The 26,479-nt window shown below is 39.4% G+C and overlaps 1 protein-coding gene across 4 annotated transcripts in view; it reads right to left on the reverse strand.

Moving 5' to 3' along the window:
- AGTPBP1 (ATP/GTP binding protein 1) overlaps window positions 1-26,479 on the reverse strand; it is a 128,224-nt gene that overhangs the window by 62,418 nt on the left and 39,327 nt on the right. For 3 of the 4 annotated variants that reach the window (XM_026652394.2, XM_026652392.2, XM_029911709.1), the window contains 11 exons: window positions 16,696-16,763; window positions 15,918-15,981; window positions 15,503-15,649; window positions 14,752-14,883; window positions 11,240-11,333; window positions 10,858-10,895; window positions 9,288-9,496; window positions 8,075-8,252; window positions 6,929-7,026; window positions 5,253-5,369; window positions 1,037-1,749 (listed from right to left, as the gene is read on the reverse strand). In XM_026652394.2, the coding sequence (XP_026508179.1) occupies window positions 1,037-1,749; window positions 5,253-5,369; window positions 6,929-7,026; window positions 8,075-8,252; window positions 9,288-9,496; window positions 10,858-10,895; window positions 11,240-11,333; window positions 14,752-14,883; window positions 15,503-15,649; window positions 15,918-15,981; window positions 16,696-16,763 (1,858 nt within the window). Of the gene's footprint in view, window positions 1-1,036; window positions 1,750-5,252; window positions 5,370-6,928; window positions 7,027-8,074; window positions 8,253-9,287; window positions 9,497-10,857; window positions 10,896-11,239; window positions 11,334-14,751; window positions 14,884-15,502; window positions 15,650-15,917; window positions 15,982-16,695; window positions 16,790-26,479 lie in introns of all 4 variants that reach the window. The other variant, XM_026652395.2, reaches the window with a different exon arrangement.

Here is a 26,479-nt window from a genome sequence, read left to right on the forward strand (position 1 = left end):
ATCCCATTGTGGTAATGTGATCAACTGAGTTATCTGCACCCACTGAACTTTTAGGATGCTGTGCCTTATAAAATGAAGGCAGTATGGTTTCTGAATGAAGTTCAGAAGGATTCAAATGAAATTCCAGTTGGTTCCACAGGACAAGCATGAATGTACTTTAAGAACTTTCAGACTGTAAAAATATATCCCTCACCCCAATTCCAGTACCTTAAAGTAAAATAAAGAAAATTCTCAGACTAAACTCAGGTTTACACAAACCAGCCCTAGGCATAAATGCAAATATACATTCACCTGTTAAAAGGGAAAGTTATGTGTTAATTGGTTAAGGCACCAAAATAAAATAAGTACTGGAACAGAGATGCCAAATTTATCTTTAATGTAATGTAAAGATTTCTCTAAGCATAAGATTACCCAGTAGTATTCTGAGGAGAGTATAAGATGCCTGAGGTACTGAAAGATTAGTCAAGGAGTATAAAAGGGGATGGTGAAACTGACCATTCACATGTACACTGATTTATGTAATTGGGAGCTAAACTCTTCTTTCTGGCAGAAGGAAGAAAGAAGAAGTGTCAAAAGAATTGACACTATGCAAGTTCACTGCTTTTTTTTTGCAAGCTCTAAATTCTTCTGGTTGATAACACATTCCCTAACCCCAGGCTGAAATCCACGAATGTTAATATTTTATAATTCACTGCTTAATTTTAGAAATTTAACGTTTACTGCTTGCACCTTCAGCTTATTTTCACATTAAGTTTCAAAGGCAGTATTTCTCATTTCAGAAAACCTTTTTTGGTAGCTTAACATTCAAATAGCTTTAATTACAGAAAGTTACACCAAAAACTTCTTTCACAATAGAACTTCAATACTTTATTTACTAGTTTGTACCAGCTTGTCACTTGCCTTCAGAATAATTTTTTTTTTAATGTTTTAGAGACAAGACTATAAACAAAGATGATAATTTTATACATTAAACATGAATTTCTCATTTGTACTATTCTTGCAACAATTGCTCTTTCAAAGAAATATGTCAACTCACCTCTGCACACCATAAGGTCTTTCTAAGATAGGCTCCTTAAATGGAGGTGGAATGTGACCAAAGTAATCTGGGTAAGCCACTTCTGAATATTCAGGGACAGACTTTGTGTTTTTCACAATCTCAATATAAAGATCAGGGTCATGGAGTGGCAATATATCAGGCACCTCAAGCATCACTTGCTCCCCTGACGAATGCGAGCTGGAATCATCCTCTTCCTCGGTATCAACACCCGTGAAGCACAGCTTTCCCAGCTGGACAGATCGTCCCTCAAACAGAACACTTCCGCAAGATGAAACATGCTGGCAAGGTTTATTACAAGTGAGTGAGGTAAGGCTAGTTTTGCTTTCTTTCTTCATTACGCACCCTGTTTTGTAATACTGTTCATTTTTTGAAGTATTCTGCAAAGTGATCCTGTCCAAGCCTTTCACTATTTCATAGCTTAGGCACTGACATGACGAAAGCAGTTTCTTTTGATCGCTTTGCTGCTGTAAGCTATTGTCTTTCTTGCGATCTTTCTTTGGCAGATCCAAAAAGGCTGGCCTTCTATTACACTCCTCTGCTTGCAAGTGATTGCTCTCTTTCACAGTAATTCCCTTGACTGAGTGATTTGCTTCTACAGACTGCTCCTCTCCTGCCGTAGGAACAACAATAGGTCCACCTAGATTTGCATCAGATGCAAAAGGCTTTGGTTCCTTGGAGACTAAGTCATAGTCCTTTACAAAGAAAGAACATGATTAGGAAACAATTTTTCACATTTTAAAAGTTTGTTTGTATTTGCTTATAAAAGGACACTTTTCTTTTCCATGATTTTTAGTGGTAATAAAACAAGTATATTTTGGAATAAGGTATTCAGGATAAACATAATCCTAAAAAGTTTGCCTGTTAAGCTACAGAAACGTTGTAAAAGTTAACCTTTTACAAATGAAAAATGCCACCACCTAAATGAGGCAATTCTTCAGTGACATCACAAAACTTTCAAGTAATTTTTTTTAAATTGTGCCATGAAATTAAAAAGTTGTGCAGCATTTAATCACATAGCATATATAATATTGCTGACATAAGGACTAGAAAGGTTCATCAACAACATCTTTGTCCTCTCATTAAAACAAAAACTTTCCACTTGATCAATTTTTACCCATTTGCTTTCCAGTTTTTCCAACATTCAGATATTTAAACAAGAAATAAAATGCTTTTCCCTCAAGTTTTGATTGTTTCCTAGTCCCTTCCCTCATGCAGATTTAGCAGTGTCCTGCTGTATGAAGTCTAAAGGATAATAATAGTTAGCTCTTATATGATGCTTTTCATCTTTAGATCACCAAATGCTTTACAAAAGGTGCGTAATCATCATTATCTCTATTTTAAAGCTGGGGACAATGAGGCAAAGAGATCAAGTAATTTGCCCAAGGTCACAGAGCAAGCCAACAGCAGAGCCAGGAAGAACACAGGTCTCCTGCCTGCCAAGCCAACAGTCAGTCAAAGTCCCCAGGGAAACTGTTTGTACACCTTCCTCAAAACCCCAAGTAGTACTTTTGCCATAAGAAGTCAGACAAAAAGTAGCTATGAGAATTCATCTTTCTGCAGTAAGGTATTTACTGTTTCAAACATAAGTCTTTCATGTCATCAGATATGTGCATGCAAACAGTGGGAAAGTGCTGTGCTATTCATAGCTTCCAAGGCCTGAAGGGAGCACTGTGATGATCAAGTCTGACCTCCTATATAACACAGGCCATAGAACTTCAAAAAGGACTTGTTTTGGGGAACTGGAGCATATTCTTGTAGAAAAAAAATCCAATCTTGATTTAGAAGAAGTTGCCAGTGACAGAGAATCCACCACAACTCTTGGATACTTGTTCCAAATGATTAATTGGAACAGTTCCTAGTAAACACGTACACCCTATTTCCAGTCTGAAATTGTTTAGCTTCAACTTCCAACCATGAGATCTTGTTATACCTTTGTCTGCTAGACTGAAGATCCCATTATCAAGTATTTGTCCTCTATGTAGGTATTCATAGAATCATAGAATATCAGGGTTGGAAGGGACCTCAGGAGATCATCTAGTCCAACCCCAGTTCCCTAAATGGCCCCCTCAAGGATTGAGCTCACAACCCTGGGTTTAGCAGGCCAATGCTCAAACCGCTGAGCGATCCCTCCTCCCACTGAGCTATCCCTGAGGCTGATCAAGTCATCCCTTAACTTCTTTGTTAAACTGAATAGATTGAGCTTCTTGAATCTATCACATTTTCCAAATCCTTCATCATTCTCGTAGCTCTTCTCTGAGCCCTCTCCAATTTATCAACATCCTTCTTGAATTGTGAGCACCTGAACTGGAGATAGTATTCTAGCAGTGGTTGCACCAGTGCTATATTAAAAGATAATATAACCTCTCTACTTCTACTGTCCATGCATCTAAGGATCACACTAGCCCTTTGGGCCACAGCACCGCACTGGGAGCTCATGTTCAGCTGATTATCCACTATGACTCCCAAGTCTTTTTCAGAGTGAGTGATTCCCAGCTTACAGTTTCCCATCCTGTAAGTAAGGCCTATATTCTTTGTTCCTTACATTTGGCCATTTTAAAACACATATTGTTTGCTTCCATGCAGCTTGCCAAACAATCCAGATTGCTCTGTATCTGTGACCTGTCCTCTTCAATATTTACCACACCCCCAATTTGTGTGTCATCTGCAAACTTTCAGTGTTGATTTTATATTTTCAACAGAACAACTTTATACCAGTTTAGAAATATCAAAGTTACTATTTTATTTTTTATAACACAGTAAATATTTTTTCTGATTAGTTACAGCAAGATAGACACTGATTTATAATCTTAAAACAAAATTCTTATATTGCTAGTGTCACTAGGTAAGCTGAAAAAGTGATTATCATTAGAGACTAGCTCAGTAACATAATTAAGATGCAGGTACACGGTTAAAAATGACTTAAAATGGTAGTCTAGAGTTGACAAACCATTGCTTCAATTATTCCATATCAACTTTGATTAGTTTACAAATAAAAATTTATTGCTGATTATACAAATAGCTGATACTACAATAATAAAAGTTGTTGCGCATCACAAAATTACACACAAATGAGATGCTTGAAGTACTGTTCTATTCTGAAAAGCGATCATACAAAAAAAAAAAAAAGGGACACTCTCTTACGTAACAGATCTTCTGTTATTTCAGAGCCCTCTTTACAATTGTGCCAAAAACAGTTTTTACTGTTTTCTCTTATTAGCACAGCTACCATAGCAAGGAGAGAGTGACCTGTATCCTATTCTTTCATGTGTATCAAACGGATTGTTTACTAATATTTCAAATTAGTTACATCTGTGCAAAACCACTGGAGGTGATGGGTTTACAGAGGCGATGTGAAAGGTGACACAAAAGACAACTTTGAAACTATAGAGTTAAATATGGCATCCAGTTTGGCCTACAGATTTTTATTATTAATAATTATATGTGGTGTTGAACAAGAGAGGGGCAAAATTCAACCTGTGCTCCAAGTCAAGTTGATTTCAAAGGGCAAGAAGTAAGAAAATTACATTTTTATTTGTAAACCAAGTAAGTTTGTTCTGGAAGTTATTGAGACAAACATGGAATCCCATACCACCATTTTTACAATTATGCTTCAGAAGAGCTCTACAGTTTACGAACATGTTAAAGTCACTTTCATTTAATGTCATGAACACCCGCTAATACTACCTGCTAAATCAATTGATTACTTGGAGCCTAAAGTCAATAGGGGGTCTTGTGACCATTGCCCTTTTAGCACAGCAATCATCATCCTAGCACTAAAAGCCAGCATTCATTGTTATTTAAAAGAATTAAAATATAATCTACGGTAAAATACAGATTCATTACCAAGTATACCCTGGTTTCACATGCTCATAGCATTCTATATGTGGACTCCATCCCGCCCCCACACACACTTTTCTCCCCTATCTCCAATCCAAGTGTGACTAAGACACCATGAGCCTTTTTTTAAATTACAAATGCAGACATGGGGTAGTTATGCTTGCTAAAAACATTATTCCCACACAATAACTTTAAACAGCTGAACTTAGCTGTTTGGCATGCAAGCAAGACGTACCCCATTGATGACTATGATCAAGTTTGAAAAGGAGAGCTTGGAAGTTAACAGAGTTATGAACAGTTAAAAACAGAGCATTCAAGATATGCAGAACAACAATTCATTAAATCTAACATGCTTTACCTTGAAGTTATCTGAAAGTTCTGGGAAAAATTGTTCATACATTTTTAGTTCTTCTACGGGTCGTCCCAATTCTTGCCTTGGTTTCAGTTTATTAATATCAGTCTCTATATCGTCGTTCTGCAAGAGCAACAGAAAAAGTTAACTACACAAGTATTATAAATGAACTTCTCAGCTAAATTACAAAAAAGAGCTTCAATCTAAAAACAGTTATATATTAAGCACTAATACTTTACATAAGCCAGACACTAGCATACCAATCTGATTTGTCTGCAGAAAACCTTGGACATATCACCACATGTCACAAATTTTCCTGCCTGTATGCAACTGTATTATCCACAGATCTCGTAAAACATCCCTGTGTAATATATTTCTCAGATGAAATCATCCAAGATGAGTACAAAGTTATGCGGGCTGCGGATTGGGATAGAGATTGTGATGGGGGAACTAATGAGTTGAGTGCAGATGGGATATAAAATCATTTAACTGCTTACTCCCTTGCTTTAACAACTTGCATTAGTTTGGCTTATGGCCTACTCTTAAAAAAAAAAAAACAAAAAAACCCCACCACCACTTATCTCAAAGTTAAGTAAGGTTTTGATGTACACATTTCCCAGCTTTAATAAGCATGTTTCAACTCTGGTAATTATTCACACGGACACTATCAGTATTGATGCATATTGTACCCTGTATAACGACTCATGCAGAGCCCTGATACCTCAACATGCTCTTCCCTCTCCACCATCCCACTTCTTGTACTGGCCCTGAAGAATTGCATTTCTCCTGCATGTCCCGCTGTATTGCCCCATTGCAACCTAATGTAGCCCAGACTTCCCTCATGCTTCACTCCTACTGTTCCCTCTTTCCATTCCATAACACCCCTGCACCTTACCACAACTTCACCTTCCTACAACATTTGGCTTTTAAACACTGATAATCTGTTTATCAGTATCCATTTTATGGATGTTAGGCAGAGGGGCTGCAAGAGAAAGGGCTCTGGATGAGATGACAGTGCAGCAGGATTGCATAAGAGGTATGGGGGAAATCCTAAAGGAGGGTCACGTGGAGGTGGGAAAAGTGGGGCTTGATAGTGGAAGGCGGGAAACTTCACTCCGACAAAAAGCATGCATGTTTAATTTGAAAAAGGTCAAATGTGGCCCAGGGCCAAAGTTACTCTCTGAAAGTATGTGCATGCATATGTACAGTTCGTGGGGATTGTGGTTGTTTAGGGAGGAATGCAAAAAGTGCAGATGGCAGAGCAATACTTCAGAGGGAACATTTTAAATGTTTCTGCTATAAACTGCATGTAAATTCAATTGCCCTCTGAAGAGTCAGTGAGCCAACATCTGGATATATTAAATTACTGATGTGTGAAACAGATATTTTAGACCTACCCTAGGTAGGAATCGTGAATCTTAACTATAGAAGATTTTTCCCCTCCCCCCAGAGGACATAAGGGAAGAAGACACCCAACTTCCATTCATTTTCAATGGACTTTCAGCAACTATCTCAATGCCCATCTCCATTACGCCCCTTTGGAAATCCCAGCTGGACTCACTACTGATATTGCCTTAATACGTGAACATATAGTTATGGGTATGGCAAAAGTGAACTTTTGAAGTAATGAAAAATATATTAATGGTATAAATCTGGTCCCTTTGATTGGGTCTAGTACTAACCTTAAAGAGGTGGTCCTTGTCATCTTCATTTTCATTTTCAATCTCACTTTCTGTTTCGATGTCGTCATTGTCATCACTTTCATCTACTACGTCATCCACTGTAATATAAAATGCTCTATAAGTAAGGCAGATGTAGGTTTTCTACAACATGTACATTCCAGAAAAAAATGTAATGTGTAAAACTTTTTCACTCACCAACTGAAATCTGTCAATACCACACAAATTAAACTTCTGTGAAACATGTGAACGCTAAATATTACCAGCTGTATCAGAAACAGAAGGCTCAGCTGGCAATACTGCAGAACCATCTATTACATTTCTGTCCAATAAGAACATTTAAACTGTTTTTCCACTTTTAAAAAAAATATATTCACATAGAAAATGTTCAACATATGCACTGAAGACACTTTGGACCAACTCCTCCGGACTGTGCCTACTCTGCTCAGCATGCGACCACCTCTTCCAAACAGGGCTGGGGAATTTAAGTTGCCTTTCTGGACACTTTGCACTGCTAGATTTTGGACTGGATCTGGCTCCAGTAATATGAAGGAAAAGACTTAGTGTTTTTAATTTATTTCAATGGAAAAAAAGTTAAGGTAAGCACATTAAACTGTTTGCATGATACAATTCAGGGACACTGGGCTAAATTCACTACTGATACGAGTGGGCATACTCCAGTGGCTTCAGTGCTTACGTATTCAGTTACACTATTGGTGAATTTGGCCTATTATGGATCACAGAAAATACTCTAAAAATTCAAATGGATTTTGTGCAGGAATTTTGCAGATTTTTTGTAAAAGATCATTTAGGCATTCATTCTGTTGATGGGTTCCTTAATGAATGCAATATTAGTGCCTATTTGGACAGTTGGAAGAAAGTAAATTCAGCCCATAGCCACACACGTGCAGACGAAATTGTTGTCAGCTAACCTGCACCTATATAGTACAGGAGACAGAATTTCACACTCCGCTCCAAAACCACAGACCTATCACTGAGCTGAAGGAGAATCTATATTAATTCACTCTCCCCGGTGAGCCCAAGCTCTAGAGGACTAGATAATCACAAACACATGTGCAAGTCTGATCCATCTAGCAGAGAAGTGTTAAATATATATACAAAAGCCAACGTATTACAAACTGGCCATACCTTCAGGAGGCAAACTGTACAGCTGAGCCACAGGACCACTAATAGGGATAACTGGTAGTTGGAAATGAAAAACACTTTTAATAGTTGGTAGTGGAAGACGGTTTTTAGGAAAACATTTTCTCATTATAAGACTTGATGTGTTGACTAGAGGATCAAGAGTTCTCACAGCAAGGCAATCCTGTTACAAAAAAGAAAGAATGAAAACAATGGAATGCAAACTACACAACTGTTTTTAGAAACATACAGCATTGCATCAAGAGCATACAAGAGACTAGAATATTTTAGATTATATTGCCACTGAAAAACTCCAGTACAACATGAATTTAATATAAAAATAGTTATACTAAGTTTTTAAGACAGCTTGAATAAATGGAATATATAAAAGAATCTTTGCCTACTCCATTTGACTGAAACCTGTAGATCCTCCTCCAACTCTGCTACACCTTTATCATTTGGAAGAGTATTCTCTTTGGAGCTCAAAGTCTCTCAATTGTAGCCTAAATTACTGCCAAGAAGTATAAAACACTTCCATCACATTGCATCTCTCCAGCTTTAGCCAAGCCAAAGAATGAGACCAAGCACAGAAGTTAAACTTAATTCTTGTAGCAGGGCAGAGCCCTACCACCACATAGAACAGGACCTTGACAATGATGCACTACCTTAGTATGTGATTTCTGCTTTGCATCTTAGGATGTAAAGCAGAAGACACAGAGAGAGACCTTCAGCATTGAACTAGAAATGGAAAGCAATAAAAACCCCTATCAATTCACATAACTGGTGCTGTAACCAGCCTTGACAGCTGTAATTCAGCACAGGAAATTTGTTAATGCCCTTCCCAATAATAGTGGAGCAATGTACTAGAGGTTCTGTTGCATGAGAAACATTTCTTTTGTGGGGCAGGGTGTCAAAACATTTAACCAATGAAGGTTTGGATTAGCTAAACATTTACAAGTGTTTTATATATGGTTATACACGGATGTAAAAAATGCCAAATACACTTTTACCACGGAACAGTAGTTTACAATTTACACTGTAACAATTCAATGGTGAAAAGCAATTTAACTGTTTTGTACTTTTGATCTTAGAAGTTAGCATTTATTTTCTACAAGACAACTACTGAGAGTCATGAGATCATTTATAAAAGCATACCCATAATAGCATACAGAAAAAAATCTTCATGTGCAATCTTAGCAAAAAAAGAAATTAAACTCACTTGGGAAGTGTTGTAAAGAATTTTCATCCCATTGGCATCAATAAACGCTTTCCTTCCCAACTTGATATTTGTAACACTTTTAATACACTGTAAAATTCCTTTGCGGATCAGCATGTGTCTGTGTCGATTATCATGACGGTGCCAATCTACATAACTTGTTAAAAGCACATGGACATATCCTCTGTCTACCGCTCTCCTGGCATTCGTTTCTTAAGAAAGAAAAGAAATTAAAGATTGCTAAAGCATATAATAACCTAGCTCTTACCATACTTCCTATCTTTCCTACAAATATCATCATTTAAGGTCTCCTGTACTGAAAATACACATCTCAGCTTCTTAATTCTCCATAAATCTCAGCTTTGACTTTGCATTTACACAGCAGCAGACCAACATTATTCTGAGATAATATTTCCTTCCATTGGCATTCTCTTAGGGATGAATCCTAAAAACTACTTACTACTACACAGTCCTGAGAGTCACAGAGGCAGGTTGTGTACTAATCTGATCAAACGTGAGGATAGCAAGCGCAGTACAAAATGGGGCAGAGACCTTATGCAAACGAGCTTCCAGTCAAACCCGTGAAGGTGTTCTCCATAAGCCCTGATCACCCCTTAATGCCTACCCAATCTACTGAAGTTCTATGACTACCATAACTTGCATACAGTTCTTGTGAGGGAAGAGGATCTGCTGAGCAGCCCCATGCCCGCAGCTCCTCCAGCGCAGCTGTACCGTCCCCAGACCTTCCACACAGGGTCTCCTCCATCTGTACAGCAGCCCCACCAGAGGACAGGGCTGGGGGCAGTACAGCCGCGTCGGAGGAGCTGCGGGCGTGGAGCCACCCAGTGGCCCTACGTTCTGCTCCTTTCACCCTTGCGGTTCCGAAGGGTAAGGGGGAGAGGGGATCATGGGGAGGGGGACAGGGAGAGTGTGGGGGCCCCGGGCTGGGGAGGAGTCACGTGGAGGGTCACTTGAGGACATCACATACCCTCCACCCCCGTACTAGTAAGAAATGGATTCCACTTGCACCACTGCCCATAACATACTTGAAGAGTCAGTGGGGGTAGACTTTGTCGTCATCACTCTCCTCTCGGGCTCAGCTGCCATTGGAGAAGGATGGGCCCTGTCACTTACCTACAGCTGCACGTTAGAGCTATCAGCAAAAGGACACATACTCTAGACCCCAAGACCTATTTAGTGACAGCCTGACTATGACGGAGACTACATTGGTGCCATCCCCCAGCACCCTCACTGACACATGGCAATCAGGGCTGGGAGAAGAGGGTCATAGACTCTACTGTTGAGGGGCATGGTTGAATATCTGTAAAAAGGCTTCTTCCACTTCTCAGGATCCAAGTCAGTCTCTGCCTAAGTGAGGTAGTCTCTGTGCTGCATAACTGGATAAAGAGTTACTATGTATTATACATGTGGCAATAACGAACAGAACATATTAATGATGAATTTCAACTTAAATTCTACATTTTCTGGCTTCTCTTGGTTTCAGCCAGACTCTTAATATTATTTTAATCTAGTTTTTATATTTTAGTAAAAATGGTTTCTAGTAGTCACTTACTTGATTTTAGCAATGCAGCAAGTGTGTCTAAAGCAACCCTGTCAACATAAAAAGAAGAGAAACAACAAATTAGTAAATTTAATCTACAACATGGTAAAGCCATACAAAATTTTTTTTTACAGGTGACTGATGTATGAGGAAGGGGTGCAAAGGTAAAAGGCAATAACTACCATAAACACAAATTTTAAGATTTTGCTACATGGCTCTGGACAGGCCTTAATAGAATCTTGGGTTTGTTGTGGGTGGAAAGAGGTGTTCTCCCCTTGTCATTTAACTGACAAATACTAGGAAAGATTTGATTTTAAAAAATATTTTCATCAAAAAATAAGTTTGAAAAGCATCTTAAATTTTTGAATATAGTATGTTAAAAACTTTTACTCACTTCATAAGGCCAGTATTCTTTTTACTAAAAGGGCCAATGATCTTGAACATCAGTTCCACAACTCCATTTTTCCCCAAGGATACTGCATTTACAGCTGAAAGGAGTAAAAATTAAACAGATTTTGTGAAATAATATAGTATGAAGATTAGAATAATCTTGAAAATACTGATTTGCTGAAATCAAAATCAAGCAGAGGGAATTTACAAGTTGAATTTAGATAATATGCACTATTGTGCTTAAACCATGAAACAAAAATGACAAAACAGCATCTTACTAATTCTTATTTCACGAATCCACCATTCCACATTACTCCTCAGCAACCATTTAATATGAGTGCTCTAGTGAAGTTTCATATTATTGTTTTTACAAACTATATTACTGAGCCTTTACTAATATGCTTTGAAGTTAACTATACTTGTTGAAAAAAGTGAAGATACTGCATCACAAAATGTTTCACTTTATGGTTTGTTCATTTACTGATTCTCAGAATTCAGGAATCTGCAATGAGTTTCCCAGTGAGTGCTACTTAGCAAGGGTCTACTGTAGCTGTACTATTGAAGTGTATCACAAAGATGGATAGCTGGTTGTGTGTCTGAATGGGCTCAGTAGGAAGTCTGGTATCAAGCACTGCACAGCCTATTATTTCAGAAAAGCAGGCACTTGCTAATGTGCCATTCACTTTAAAGAGGCAGCACAATCGTTGCAGGAAGGTGCAGGACTGTGAATATCACAGAAGGGAATATACGTTAGTATTGGCAGAAACCTGCTGTTGCACATGCACACTGAAGTCTCTGCTGGTTTCTATTTCAGGTCAATAAGAACTAATGGAAATCATTATTTACAATGTACGCTTTGTTTCCCCCTCCTTTATTAAGATGTACAGCAAGGAGGTTTTTCTCCCTTAGAATGTATATTTTGTCAAGAAGAGGATAGTTTCTAAAATTAACATAAGAAAATGTATCAAGCTCCGATGACTAGAGGGTGTCCTTCAGCATCAGGATGAAAAGGTACACTAGTCATTGTCTGAAGTGAGTGCCTGCAGTATTATTTCTATTGCAGTACCATCTAGAGACTCCAATCAGGATTGGGATCCCACTGTGCTAGGCATTGTACAAACATGTCTATGTCCTCCTATAAGAGCTTGCAACGAGAGACCATAATCTAGCTGTAAGGGGATATATTAAAAAAAAAAAAAAAAAAGTGTGTGGGGGGAAGGGCCTGGCTCTGGATGTACACAGGATGGCTACTTGGGAAGTCTGAAATGTTCAAAAACAAGCAGCACCAGCGGTGATGTATGTGATTCCCTGCTGTGCTATTGGCATCTGTTATGCAACTTTTTGGAAAAATATAGTGAACAGAATTTGCCCTGGTGAATTTTTTCAATATACAGAATCTACATGGAGACATTTCTGTCCCAACAACATTGTTTTCCCAACAAACTGGTCAAGCACAACCACTTGGTTATAGGACTGTTTAACTTTCTTAACAATTTTCATTCCACCTTCTCAAAGCGATCCACACTGGATCTTTCAAAAGGATAGTCCGTGGATCCATTCACAACAGAAAATTTCTGGTTGTTAGGAACTGAAACTTCCTTGATCAAATCACTTCCACACCCTTCAGTTGCAGCAAACTGCTTGCAAAGACTACCCTGAAATTTTTTTTCTTCAGGAATCTTTGTAAGCACCAGTTCATCTTTACCTTGCTCCACAGAAGCGTTGCTCTGCTGAGCCACTACCAACTCCTGAGTTTTACTTACATCCAGAATCACCTTTGGCTCATCAGGCGGACTCCTACACAGTCCCCTTTCAGGCAAACTGCTTTGATTTGAAACTACTTTGTTCTGCCTGTTATTACTTGAAACCACTTAAATCCTACTTTTTATACTTAATACAATCACCTTTGCTTATAAATTAACCCAGAGTAAGTAATTAATATCTGGGGAGCAAACAGCTGCGCATCTCTCTCTATCAGTGTTATAGAGGGCAGGCAATTTATGAGTTTACCCTGTATAAGCTTTATACAGAGTAAAATTGATTCATCTGGGGTTTAGGCTCCCAGAAAGACTGAATACTGGGTGCTGGGAAAGTCCCTGTTAACTGAGAAGCCCCTGGGCTAAGTGAATCTTCGTTTCGGTGAACTGAAGGGGGCGTGGCCCAACCTCTTGGTCTGTGCTGTAGCTAACTGGTGTGTCTAGCTCAGCAAGATGGGAGTGGAGGGAAGCCTTCTCTGGCAGGAGGTTTGTTCTCAGTGGTGTCCCAGCACATCTAGTAACAGTCTTGATGGAGTTACTGTGACCCAACCTGTCACAGTACCGAGTAAGGGACTGGCACTGATGCAGTGACCTAGGCGAAAGTCGGCAAAGCCAACAGTACCACGAATGGTGGACATACTGAAGTAGACACTGATGGCGTCTGATGCTGTTGCTTGCTCAGTGCAGAGGGTGTTGCATGCCTGGGTACCAACAGCTGGACTGAACAGAACCAGTCCCCAGTGTCTATGCTTGCCCGCCGCGCTGGCAAAAGGTACTGAGGCCCTATCAGAGCTGTGTCTCTCTTTCGTGCTCTGGGACTTTGCAGCCCCACCAGGGCTGGAAGAGGAGTCCTTCACCTCAACAGTACAGAGTTGAGAGGTCAACGCTTCGGAGACTCTAGATCTCGCCAAGAATCTGGGACTTCTTCAGAGTTGGCTCCTTAAGGTGAGGGTCCTCTTTTTAGAAGCCTTCCCTGAAGCTTCCAAAGTCTTCCCTTTCGTAGAGGAAGCCTGCGCTGGATCTGTCGGAGGGGGAAGAGGGGTGGTCTCCTGACCTGACTCAGAAACTGGCTGAAGAGTGTGTTCCATCATTAGCAGTCTGAATTTAATGTCCCGGTTTGTCCTTGCCCTGGATGTGAGAGCCAGGCAGAAGCGGGACTCCCGCAAGAAATGGACACACAGAGGGGTGGTCACTCGCAGCTATAGCCTCTCAGCAGGAGAGGCAACATTTGAAACCTGACAAGCCAGGCATGCCCTGTCAGGAAAATAGTAAGTCTCTCCCAGGGGAAAGGGGAATCAAACAATCCTTTCACTCATCATCTAACTATACAGACAACTGACAACTATAAAAAACTATCTTAACCTCTACTGAAATATTAGAAAAGCCAAGGCAAGCTTAAGACTGCCACACTAAGGCTCCATCTCAGGCTGAAGCGGGTGAAAAGGAACTAATGGCTGTTCACCCGCACACCCCTATATAGACTCGGTATCCAGCACGAGGAGGCACAGGGCATGTGCAGGGGCCGAACGGATACTGCTAACAGCAAATCTCCAATCAAGGGCTCGAGAGGCGCACGAGCACCTGAAGTAAAGCACACATGGGGATACCACTTAAAAGTAGTAAAAAGTCTTCAGAAAATAGCAGTCATTGTAATCATGTAATATTAAACAAAAAATTTAATTCTCCATTTTAAACACTGTCAAATACTTTACCCAGCACTGTATAGAAAAGAGAAAAAAGAATGCTCTGCAATACTTACAGTTGGTTGAGTATACTCTTAGTACTTGAAGACATGGCAGGATTAACCTGTGGTTCTGCAAATTCTGTTTCACCAAATTCAGAGATATGTTTAGAGCGCCACTGATTCTAGCTTTTACTCCAAATTTTTTATCTGTAACAAATAGAACAGAACCAAAACCAAAGAAAAATCACTGAATTTGATTTTGAAGCTAAATTATTCTACTTCTGTAACTAAATAATCTTAATTCAAAAGTGACAAAAAAGATATATTTCTACATCTCTACCCCTCTCCTCTGCATAATGAACTCCATTTCACCATTCCCTTCTTCCATTCTTGTCTGCATGCATGCCTTCATCCACTAATGTTGAGTACACTGGTGCCCATCTTGAAAGGTTCAACACCTCCAAAATCAGGCTCCTAAAACAGGCCCTAAATATCAAGTTGGGCACTCAAAATTTGAGGTACCCTAATTTAGTCAACACTTCCAAAAATTGATTCTTGATCTCTCTCTCTCTCTCTCTCTCTCTCTCTCTGTTTATCCAATTGTAAATGGACAAGATGTGACAGGTGTGTAGTCATTTTAAGAGCCTTCCAGTAGTGCATTAAGCGACTACTACAACGATGAGCACACTATACAAACCGTTACAATGTAGAATAGAACAGATAGAGTTACCTAGTATCTGTGATGAAACAATCTTTTAAAAGTTCTATGAGATCATCACATGAAGGATATTATACATGGATAAAGTATTAACCGTTATAATTTTACCTTTTGGACCAATTTTTGCAAGAAGGGAATGAAGCTGCACCATTAACTCCTCATTGGGTGGGGAGTCTTTGCTGGCACTCAAAAGTAACTGCAACAAGATCTGCGTCCCTCCTTTAGAAACTAAGACACTTGCTTTCCGACCACCACCTTGAAATTAAAAATACAAATATTTGCAGTAGTCAAAAAATATTAAGATACCTAGCTATTTAGTCTTTTCTTCATATCCATTTGCAATGCACCAAGCAATATTGGCACTATTCAACTTTTATATACATGCATAAACTAGACTTTTGATCACTTTTAATCTCAGAAAAATAAAATTATGTAAAATCAGCTATTTCTTAAATGCCTTGAAAAAAAATGTAACAATTTGCACAAAGTACACATAAAAAATTGCCACTTGATTAAAACTTACCAACTGACACCAATTCAGTGAGGATATTTAATATATTTAGAGTAGTCTGAAGATCTCTTGTATTCTGAAATTAAATAATATTCTTTTAATTTTGGTAACAAATACGGCATACTGGACACAGATGTATCCTTGCTTCATTTGTAACAGTAATAGGTTTTGTTTCAAGACTTATTAATGGGAGTACCTTATTACATTTATTTTCCACAGCCACACGTGCCCTTCCTACCAAGCTTCAGTCATTAGCATACTTAAAGCTTATACCCAAATAAACCATCTGTAGTTTTATATTTGCCCAACTTCTCCAGCTTTTGAGATCCACAGACATTTCCAAAACAAGCGGTTTTATTTTGCTTGAATTCTACTTGTAAAACATTTTCTTTGGTAAATACTTGAGGGTTTTTTCTTCATATTTTAAGAAACTTGTATATTTCTTGTTAAAATTTGAACATCAGAATTGAACAACGATTGACACACTGCTCAGAGTTCCGACTGCAACTCAAACCACTTGACTTATTTATTTTTAGACCTTGATTTAGCAAGGCACCTAAACATAGCCTAACTTTAAGTACAAGTGTTGCTCCTTTGACTATTCAAAGTTAGGCATGTTCTTAAGAAACTTGCTGAATCAAGGCCTTAGATATCACATAATGATCAAAACCATGGACAAGTACCTTTTTGTAGTGGCCAAGAAAATTAAAGAATATTGAAAAATTGGAAGTCTGATATTTGCAAACTATACAACTTAGACATACACACGTACATGAATAAGATGTTTTACCTCTAATGTTGAGAGGATAACTTCTATTGCTGGGGAACCTTTGGCAGTCATTTCCTTCCTGGTTTTTTCTGAAAGTCCAAGAGATTATTTTTTCCTCAAAGGAGATTATAAAATTAGTTGAGTAATTTCTGAACATAAAAAATGGATACCACATTCTGAAAAATCTAACCTATGAAAAAGAAAACCTGCACACACAAAAAGTCACTTAGGGTACAAAAGCGTATCAAAATTAGGGTGAACAAACTGATTTAGATACAGTAGGAATGAATTCATACCTTTACCTATTTTTAAATACAAAATTTGAACGGCTTTTGAATTTATTTTTAATTTTGGTTAACATTTTTCTTTTTTAGTGTACATATCTCCACACACCACAGTTTTGGCCAAAAATACTACAAAGAAAGGTATCTTGTGCAATATTTCTGAGTCACGTAAGAGTAACAGGAATTTCTGGAAATTTCATGAGAAAGTCCGTTTTTGAGATTTCCAGAACAATTTCCTGCTGTTTTTATACAGCAGCCTTATTCCAGGCAAGGAAAGAGGACGGAAGATGGATTTTTAGGTGCAGGAGTGGGGGCGTTAACATGTTATCAGATATAATCTTGTTACAGACTGCAGCACAGTAATGCTGACATTTGAAAAAGAAAAGGGGGTGAAATAAGCAGCTGTAGTTCAATTTACGGAGCTAGACACTGAAAGCCCACAGCCTATGATTCCCTCTCCACCTTATTAAGAGGTTAAGTGCAGAAAATGTGAGATTGGTGAGGTAATACAATTATTGCTATCCTATGACTTGCAAATAGTACTTCAATATGGGGGTTTTCAGGATCTGATTCCCTGATCTCCTGGTTTATGTTGCCTGCTTCATGTAACTGCCAAAACAAATCAACATATAATCCCAATAAAGTTTCTTTCTGGTTTGCTTGTGGATGGGCACCAGACTGCAAAAAACAGCTCATGAGAGAGTTTATTATACTATTTTTGGAACACATGCACATCTACTTTCTCATGAGCACAGAGACATGGAAGGCAAATCAGGGTTTTCTCTGGATATGTACCAGCTCATTTTGGTTTGACTTTTTCACGCCAGGTGAGGCAAATCAAGTAATAAAAAAGCCAGACCTTGAAACCTGACTTCCAACTGCAATATCAGAGTAAGAGGAAGGAAAACAAGCAACATTCTTAAGCTTTTATTTACTGACACTATAGATAAATAATCAGAATCACTATCCATGTCATTTGAAGTGCAATCATTCACACCCAAAATAGTTTCTGCCTGCTTCTAATATTTGGCTGATTTTTTTGTACTTCCCCACCAATACCCTGAGTGTGCTGGGATAAATGCAGATGTATGAGAAGAGATGCTGCATGCCTTACGATCAGCTGAACAAAGACATTTTAGACTCAAAAGTGCTGAAAACCAATTAATGAAAACAAATGCTCTGCCAAGAAAGTAGCTAATACAATAAAACCAATAAAAGATCAGGATCATACTACACACTGGCTGGCCACATCTAAACTGGAAAATACATGTCACTATGCTTTGTGTAATAGAATAGATTTCTATGAATAAACACTAATTTAACAGACAAATCCACAAGTGAGGTATGTAATCCTTACAGTCAACAAAAATTTCAGACAGACAATCTCTTTTTATTGTGAAGGACAACACAAAATATAAGTAGGTTTCATTCCCCAACCTTCAGTCTAAAAAATTAATTGATTCCAGTCTTCTTTGACTACTCCACTGGCCCTTATCACTTGCTGTTGACTAGAGTCTCTCAGAATTGAATCCACAGTATACTTCACAGATATAAACACAAATACAATCAGCATCCTCAATCTTACACAAAGCAAAAGACTACATACTGTGTACTCTTTAGACTCTTGATTCCGGAACATGTCTCCTGATTGAAAATACAGACACCCAGCTGAAAATTTTGTCCCCATTTTTAAAATCAATCACTATGAATATTTGTAAAGCTCCTGCCTGAATCCAGTTAAGTATAAAGGTGTTCATTACTAAGATGCATTCAGGGAAAAAAGTCTACTGTGGAATATTCATGATTTGATGGTAGCAGTTTAGTTTCGATATTGGCGATTAAAAAAAAAAAAAAAAAAAAAAGAGTTGTAAGGCTAGCAGGTTTTTGTTTTTTTAAACTTTTCTCATACTCCAGAATAGCTGTGCTTTGGCACACACTCCCCACCAGAGCACCTCCTCACATCAAAAGGTGGAGTTGTAGTGGTTCATCCACTCTAGCATCTCCTGTCCTAGGTCTGCAACAGTCTGCTGCTTCCATGGCCTAGCCCTCCACCCAGGTCACTTACCAGTCCAGTCCCCTTTTCCAGATTAACAGAAAAGTCCAAACAAAAACAGGAAAAACCCAAAGTCCATTGATCTCTATGCCAGGCCCTCTGCCTTCATCTGGGACTCCTCATTCTTGGCAGTAGTTCAAGTAGGGTGGTACTCCAGTACACAGTACCAGCCGGGGGATTTTTGGGGGGTCGGGGGTACCAGAAGGGCTGGGGGGGGGGGGGGGGGGGAAGAAGAGAGGAGGGCTGCGCTCTGCTCCTTAAAGGAGCAGAACACAGCTAGGGAGGGCACTCATTCTTTATATGGCTTTAACAGCACAATGCATATACACCTCTACCTCAATATAACACTGTCCTCGGGAGCCAAAAAAATCTTACTGCATTATAGGTGAAACCACGTTATATTGAACTTGCTTTGATCCACCGGAGTGCGCAGCCCCACCTCTCCGGAGCACTGCTTTACCGCGTTATATCCGAATTCGTGTTATATCAGGTCGCGTTATATCGAGGTAGCGGTGCACTAACAAACTTAAACAAAGGCTTTGTTTAAGTTTGTTAGCGTATGTATTGTACTGTTAAATTGGTCAGGAGTCCTCGAGGGGAGAGGGGGGAGGATGGGGATGGAAGGTGTTTAAACTGTGTTTTTGATTCTGTTTCTCCTCATTGGTCTGAATTATCCATGACATTCATACTGCATCACATCAAGTCCAGATCATTAAGGAATGCCTCTGCTTGCACTGACCAGAGGATGTTTGGATTCTGATGTCAGCCCAGTTCTGCAGCCTGACAGGAATCAGGTATTGTCCCCAGTGCACACAGAATTCTTCTTTGCAGCCAAACTAGTGTAACATGCATTTTGCTAACTGGAACTGGAGCAGCAAAACAAAGAAAACAAATGTCTCATTTTCCAGCTTTGTGGGTGAGAGAACTATAAGTGAAGATTATAATGCCGAACACTGACGACCTTAAACCAGCAGCCTCAGGAATCTGCCAAGAACTTTCCTGAAAATATGTTCCTCATCTTAGCAACAAGATTTCTCACACATCTGCTCACCTTTATTCGAATGACGCTCCTTCTGATCAGACAGCTCAGGCATTGTCAGTTTCATCTAGAACAATTTATAAACTTGGAACCTAATCCTGTAAACCCTTAATCATTTGATCAATCCCATTGAAGACGATGGGACTATCTGCATGTCTATGAACCAATTTTGTGGTAAGAGCTTCAGGAGTCTGCTCTGTTCCTATAAAGGAAGTTGACTCTCCCATTGAAATGCAATGTTTGGGTACAATATCATAATGCAGTTTAGGATACAGTTCGAATTAAACTTTGTCTTTTAATAAGTCATACATATGCTGAAATGATTCCTCACCCAACTCCCATATTCCATATAAACAGACTGAAATACTACATAATTTGGGGGGGAGGGGGAGTGAGTATTTAAGCATGTTAATGTTTGTATATACGAACACCCATTTCATCACTGTACTGGAAAATATAGCTGAACTTAATTTTCTATGGAATTTGAAGAAAATTTAACAGCCCCAATTGTTTTCTGTGTTAATCAGTGTGAACCTGAAAAAATTACATACCTTCTAAGAGAAAATAATCAGTCCACACGTACTGAAAAAAAATAAAAAAATCCTTTTAACTGGTGTTCAGAAGAGTGCTACAAGACACAATCTCATGAGCAGAGGGCGGAGAGGATATCCACTCACATTATGACCAGCCCAAAAAAAAAAAAAAATAATAATAATAATAAAATCTCAAAGAGGCAGAGGTTCATAGATTTGCAAACCTAAAAACCTGTGTTACGCTTTAAGCCACCTCAGCACATACGAAGTTTATGAACATTAAAAAGTTAACTGCAAAGGGACACTGAAGCCCATTAACCTGAATGTGTGCCAGCCAGTATGCCCTCACTGACTAAAGGCGCAGTCACACATGAACAGCTAAAAATTAACCTTGCCCCTTTAAGCTAAATGGAGTCGTGGCACTGACTCCCTTTCTGTGGTTACATAACAGATAATAAAACTCCAGTGGGGCATGGTGCTGGCACATAGGGTCTCAGGTATGTGGTGTGATTTTTCAGAATCTCTTTTGGGAATAGTCATGTAGGTGAAATAGCTGGTACTTATGATTATGCTATTTCTATGCATGTATATTCATCTTGGTATCTGAAGTTATGAATATTAGCTATGTTTACTACATGTTTGCTCCTCTGGTAACGCCCACAAGCTATTTAGCCAGCACATGAAGGGACAAGTCAAGTTGAATGGCCCATTAAGGAACAGTTAGCTCACAACGGACCCTGGAAAATGCCTGTCTATTCTTAATGGACTTTTTGTGCATGTTCTAACTAGAATATGGGTGGGGGTGATGGACATGTAACTTGCCCATGTGACTCCAAACACCATCTTTCATAGTAAGAACAGATCTCCATTTACTTGGCACTTGGCAAAAAGCTAAAAGGCCCTGGCCTGGAAACATATCCATTTTGCCTCTTTCCTGCTCTGGCCTCTTTCCTGCTCCAGCCTCTGGACTATGAACATATACTAATGGGAGCATTCTAACCAAGGGACTGAGGACTTTAAGGTAATCTGGAGCCTTCATATTCCCTTGATCCTTTGCAGATGTACTTATGAGTTGCATATGGTACAGAAACTGTCCATTGCAAGGGAGAAATCAGCAATGAATGAGGCTAGAACAAAGATCAGATCTCTGCTGACTTTCTCACATGAGTTAGCAGCCTTTGATACCTGTGGTATAAGCAACATAGCCCTTGCTTGAGTGGTTTTGTTCTTTCCTCTCCAAATGTCAAAGCCTGTTCCCATTGAACTCAATAGCAAAACTCCTTTTGATCTCAATGGGAACAGGATTTGGCCCCAAGAGATCAGAGAATGTGATTTTGATAAATTGCTTATCTGTCCACAGATAGTTCTCATGCATGTTCTGCCAAGCTGATTTTGATTGCCCCTCCTGTATATCATGGTGAGGAAAACAATAAAACAATTTGGGCTGTAGTTCTATCAAGATGCACATGGCACACACAGTTCTATGCCTCTTTTCCATCAAACCCAGATGGCGCAGCATCTTTGATTTCCTAGTGCCTGGCGGAGAGCAACACATAAAGGCAACCTAGCAGAAGCTTAGTTTGGACATAAGGGAGGCACTGATAGTGTGTTAAGGGAAAGTGGGGTGATTGTCCTTCCTATCCTTCTTTCATTTAAGAAGTTTTCAATTTGGGGTGCTGCTGGATCCTCAATGACACCTGGAAGTACAGGTGGCACCAGGGGCCCAAAGCATCATTTTACAACTGCATGTTAAACAGTTGTAACATTTTAAACAGGTAAGGGGGGATGTCAGAGGGGATGGGGAGAGCGTGGGGGCCCCAGGCTGGGGTGGGGAGGAATCACATGGAGGGTCACGTGCCCTCTCTTGTGTCCCTCCCTTGAGTGCAGTACCAGAAAGAAATTATTTCTACTTGCACCACTGATTCTTGGCCTCTTTCCTCTCCTGAAACCTGTACTTCCTCACTGTCTGGGGACAGGAAGGAGAACCCAGGCTCACCTACTCCTCTGGGTTACAGGCCAGGTACCCTGCCTGAAGCACCACTCTCCCACCCCTTTACTGTTTCCTACCATCCGTCACTTGCAGATCATTCCTCAGAGTTATACACCAGGGGTCATATCCTCCAGAAGATCTGGTTCCCTGTTGCTTTAGGCTACTACTCCTGGTGGCTCCTTGGCCTCTATGGCAGCCATTGGGCTGTATTTCAAAACAGTCCTCCTGGTTTCCCCTCCCTAAGACAGGAGGTCCCCCCAGCCCTCCTCTCGGAGCTGAGGTAGTGAGAGGAGGCAGGTACCTCCTACAGACAGGAATCCCCCCAGCTGTTCTCCATGGAGATAAGGCTGTGGTTTAGACCAGCTGTAGGGCCTTAGAGCCAGCTTTACTTTCAGCTGGACCTTTCCCCCACTTAGTCTTCCACCTTGGAGCGCTCAGCAGGCCAGCCTTCTCCTGCTGATGTCTGCCCTGCTATGAGGGAGGTGGCGGCATATGCGCTGATCCCCTTCCCAAAACTCATTCCAATGCTCCACGAGACATAGGAGCTTTGTCTTGCCCCAGTTGCCAAGCTCCTGTCCCAGTACTTTAAGGAAACAGTAATGGGAATTCCTCTGAAACACTACTTACTCCTGAGACCATTTCCTCTCACCCAATTTCACCTAGGTACTTGTATATCAGACCTGCCAAAATCTTAAATGACCACACCACATGAGGACAGTGGGCTGGCCCCTAGACACCACTGATCTTAAGGGGTCAGGTCACCCCCATCACAAGCTGAACCATTTTTATTCAGTTATTTCCAAAACCAAACATCCACTTCAGAGTGAAGCCAACCTATAAAAAACAGCCCCAATTTAAAGTTTTGAAAGCCATGAGCCACTGAAAAAAAAAGAGTTAGTATGGAAATAGCTACGTAACTCTAACCTGTATCTGTACTGTGATTATATGACTGACCAAACTGCTGCAGAATCATCCTCTTGCAAAAATGCTGCACAGATTCTCCAGAATATAAACTTTCATTAAAAAGTAGTACCTAGTATTTATAGAGTGAAAATTACATACAATGCACATATGTATTCACTGCAGAGTTAACAGTGACCGTCACTCAGGTGCTGCTCCTAATCTCCCTCATATCATGCACAAAACCCTCTCCCCCCAAAGTCTGGTGTGCTTTTAACCAGGGCTAGCTGGGGATGTAAGAGTGCCCAGGTGTCACTTTCACTAAGGTTGGGAACCACCCCCATCACCCTCACAATGAGGACACAGGTTACATTGCTCAGCTGCCAATAGTCCTCCAATGCCTTCCCACAATTCCCCTGCATATCCTGAAGGACAAACATGCTTTCTCAAAAGCAGCAGAGAGTCCTGTGGCACCTTTAAGACTAACAGATGTATTGGAGCATAAGCTTTCGTGGGTGAATGCCCACTTCGTCGGATGCAAAGTGGGCATTCACCCACAAAAGCTTATGCTCCAATATATCTGTTAGTCTTAAAGATGCCACAGGACTCTCTGTTGCTTTTTACAGATCCAGACTAACACGGCTACCCCTCTGATGCTTTCTCAAGTCACTAGGAAAGAATCAGAACAGCTCAGCTTAGGGCAGCACAGAGAACCATGTGATGTACCCCCATAAGTCTTAGAGTCACACACCGGTGAGTCCAGCACCACTGAGGACACAGTAACTCGTGTATGGCTTTGCAGTGTGGCTGCTCACACCCGAGACGGTTAATCTAGGTGCTCAGACCCAAGCGTCAATCATTAAGGCTAACTCTGCAATGAAAACATACCCCTAAAAGATTAATGATGCAGTGTTGTCTGTGTGACTAAGCAGACAGATTGAAACAATAACTCCAAGAAAAGCATGAACTCCTCCCATAAATCTAAACATTGTGTTAACTAGAGCTAATCAAAACTCAGAACTTTCCGTTCCATGGGAAGTTTTGATATTTTAAAAAAGTTTGCTCTCATTTGGAATGAAAACTAGAAATTTCTGAATTTCAGACAGAAGAGAAACGCCAAAACATTTTTGTTTTAGGGAAAACAATTGAGCCATTTCAATTAGATTTTTTCCACAATGAACAGAGCAGTCAAGGGAGTAGATACCTAATGACCCTAGTCATAGAAAAGGACCCCATTGTACTAGGCTCTGTACAAATATAAAACAAACAAAAAAAGAGATGTTAAGCCCCTTGGGGCAGAGACTAAGTGTAAGTCAAGAGACATCAGATGGATATATACAGATGAGGAGCAAGAGTAAATAAACTCAGACCTTCTGGAACTAGACTGCCGAGGAACACTTATGGAGGAAGTAAACATTTAAAAAAATTAAGACACTGTGGAAGGACAGCAACAACAAGCACTAAAGAGAGCTATTTTCCATTGCAAGAATGGCACAAGACTCCCCCTGATGAAACCAATATTTCAAATTTGAGTTTCAGACTTAGTTACCTGCAGGAACATAGACCAAAGAGTATCTTCAGAAAACAAGTGGTAGCCACTTCAAAATTCAATTTCTATTACATTGTTTTGTGGAGTGGATTTTCTTAAGAGATTTTCAAAATGCTAACTCGACAGTGACTTGATTTAGGTAAGTATGTGTGATCATTGTAACATACTGTTATGGTCCCCAAAGAAATGCAAGAAAATAACTTTTTTTGCTCGACTTAGCAATGAGAACACTTCACGTACAATTAATAGAAACACTCAAGAATTCATGGTCTTATGTACGTGGTACACTTAATGCACATCTTCATAAAACTCTCCAAGTCTTCCTTAATCGCCAACTAGTTTCAAGCCAAAATAACCATTCAACCATTTAACGTCTATTAAGAAATTTCTGGTTAACAGCACTCACAGCTAAATGCAAGTTTTCTTGTAAAATTTAAAATATCAGTTTAATCTTCAGACACAATTAGTACACATTTCTTCCCTTCTGCAAAATCTTTTCAAAATATTGCAATAAGGTAATTTCAGAAAAAATAAACTTAAAACTAATCTTTTTATTGCACAATATAACAGGACTAAGTAAACTTATATTGTACTGTGTCTAACAAAGCCCCAAACTTGTGACAGGCTTGTATTCACCATTCTTTTACCATACTTTAATTCTTAAATTATAGCTCTGACAACGCAACAAGTATTTAGTTGGAGAGTCATGAAATATTACTTTGGGACATATTTAACATGGCCTTTGACAGGAGCTTTCTCCAGTTTCTGAATCTAAGACAACGGACTCTTAAAACAGTGCAAAAAATAGATGTACTATCATTAGTTTTCAAAGCAGACAAAAAAGAAAAACAGATTGACAAATGAGTTACAAGGTTATTTGTGACTTCATATAGAAACATCAACCTGCTAGTGTTCAGCTGCCAAAATGAAAATGTAAAATGAGAAGAGACTAGCATGAGAATTTATCAAGAGGTAAAGTTACACTGATGTGTGGAAAGTTTCAATGTTTCCAACATGTGTCTCACATACTGCTGATAATGCTGTACTTTAGGCTACATTTCTTTAGATGAGATTCTTCAGTCTAACCCAATCCCTAATTAACCCCTTTATTCCTTATAGGCAATGCAATAGTGATTAAATGAACTATCTAATGAGGGGGCATCTTGTGCCTGCTTTAAATAATGCACCAAGCAAAATAAAAATAAATCAATCCAATAGAAAAGCATATTAAGACTGTTTAGAAAACAAGATATGAAAATAAATAAATAAATGTATATAGGCTCAACCATATCTCATAACAAAAAAAATTCCAAGTTTTCTTTAACTGTAATGAGGCCCTTTAAAATTTGGGATAAATGATCATTTAATCAAAATTTTAATAAATACATTGCTATACCTGTCCTCCATTTTTACTCTTTTATACAATTCATCTATACTGTCTTCATAGTTCCTTTCTT

The sequence above is a fragment of the Terrapene carolina genome, unplaced genomic scaffold (assembly GCF_002925995.2).
Source record: "Terrapene carolina triunguis isolate 2854851 unplaced genomic scaffold, T_m_triunguis-2.0 Scaffold113, whole genome shotgun sequence".
In the NCBI taxonomy this organism is placed as follows: domain Eukaryota; kingdom Metazoa; phylum Chordata; order Testudines; family Emydidae; genus Terrapene; species Terrapene triunguis.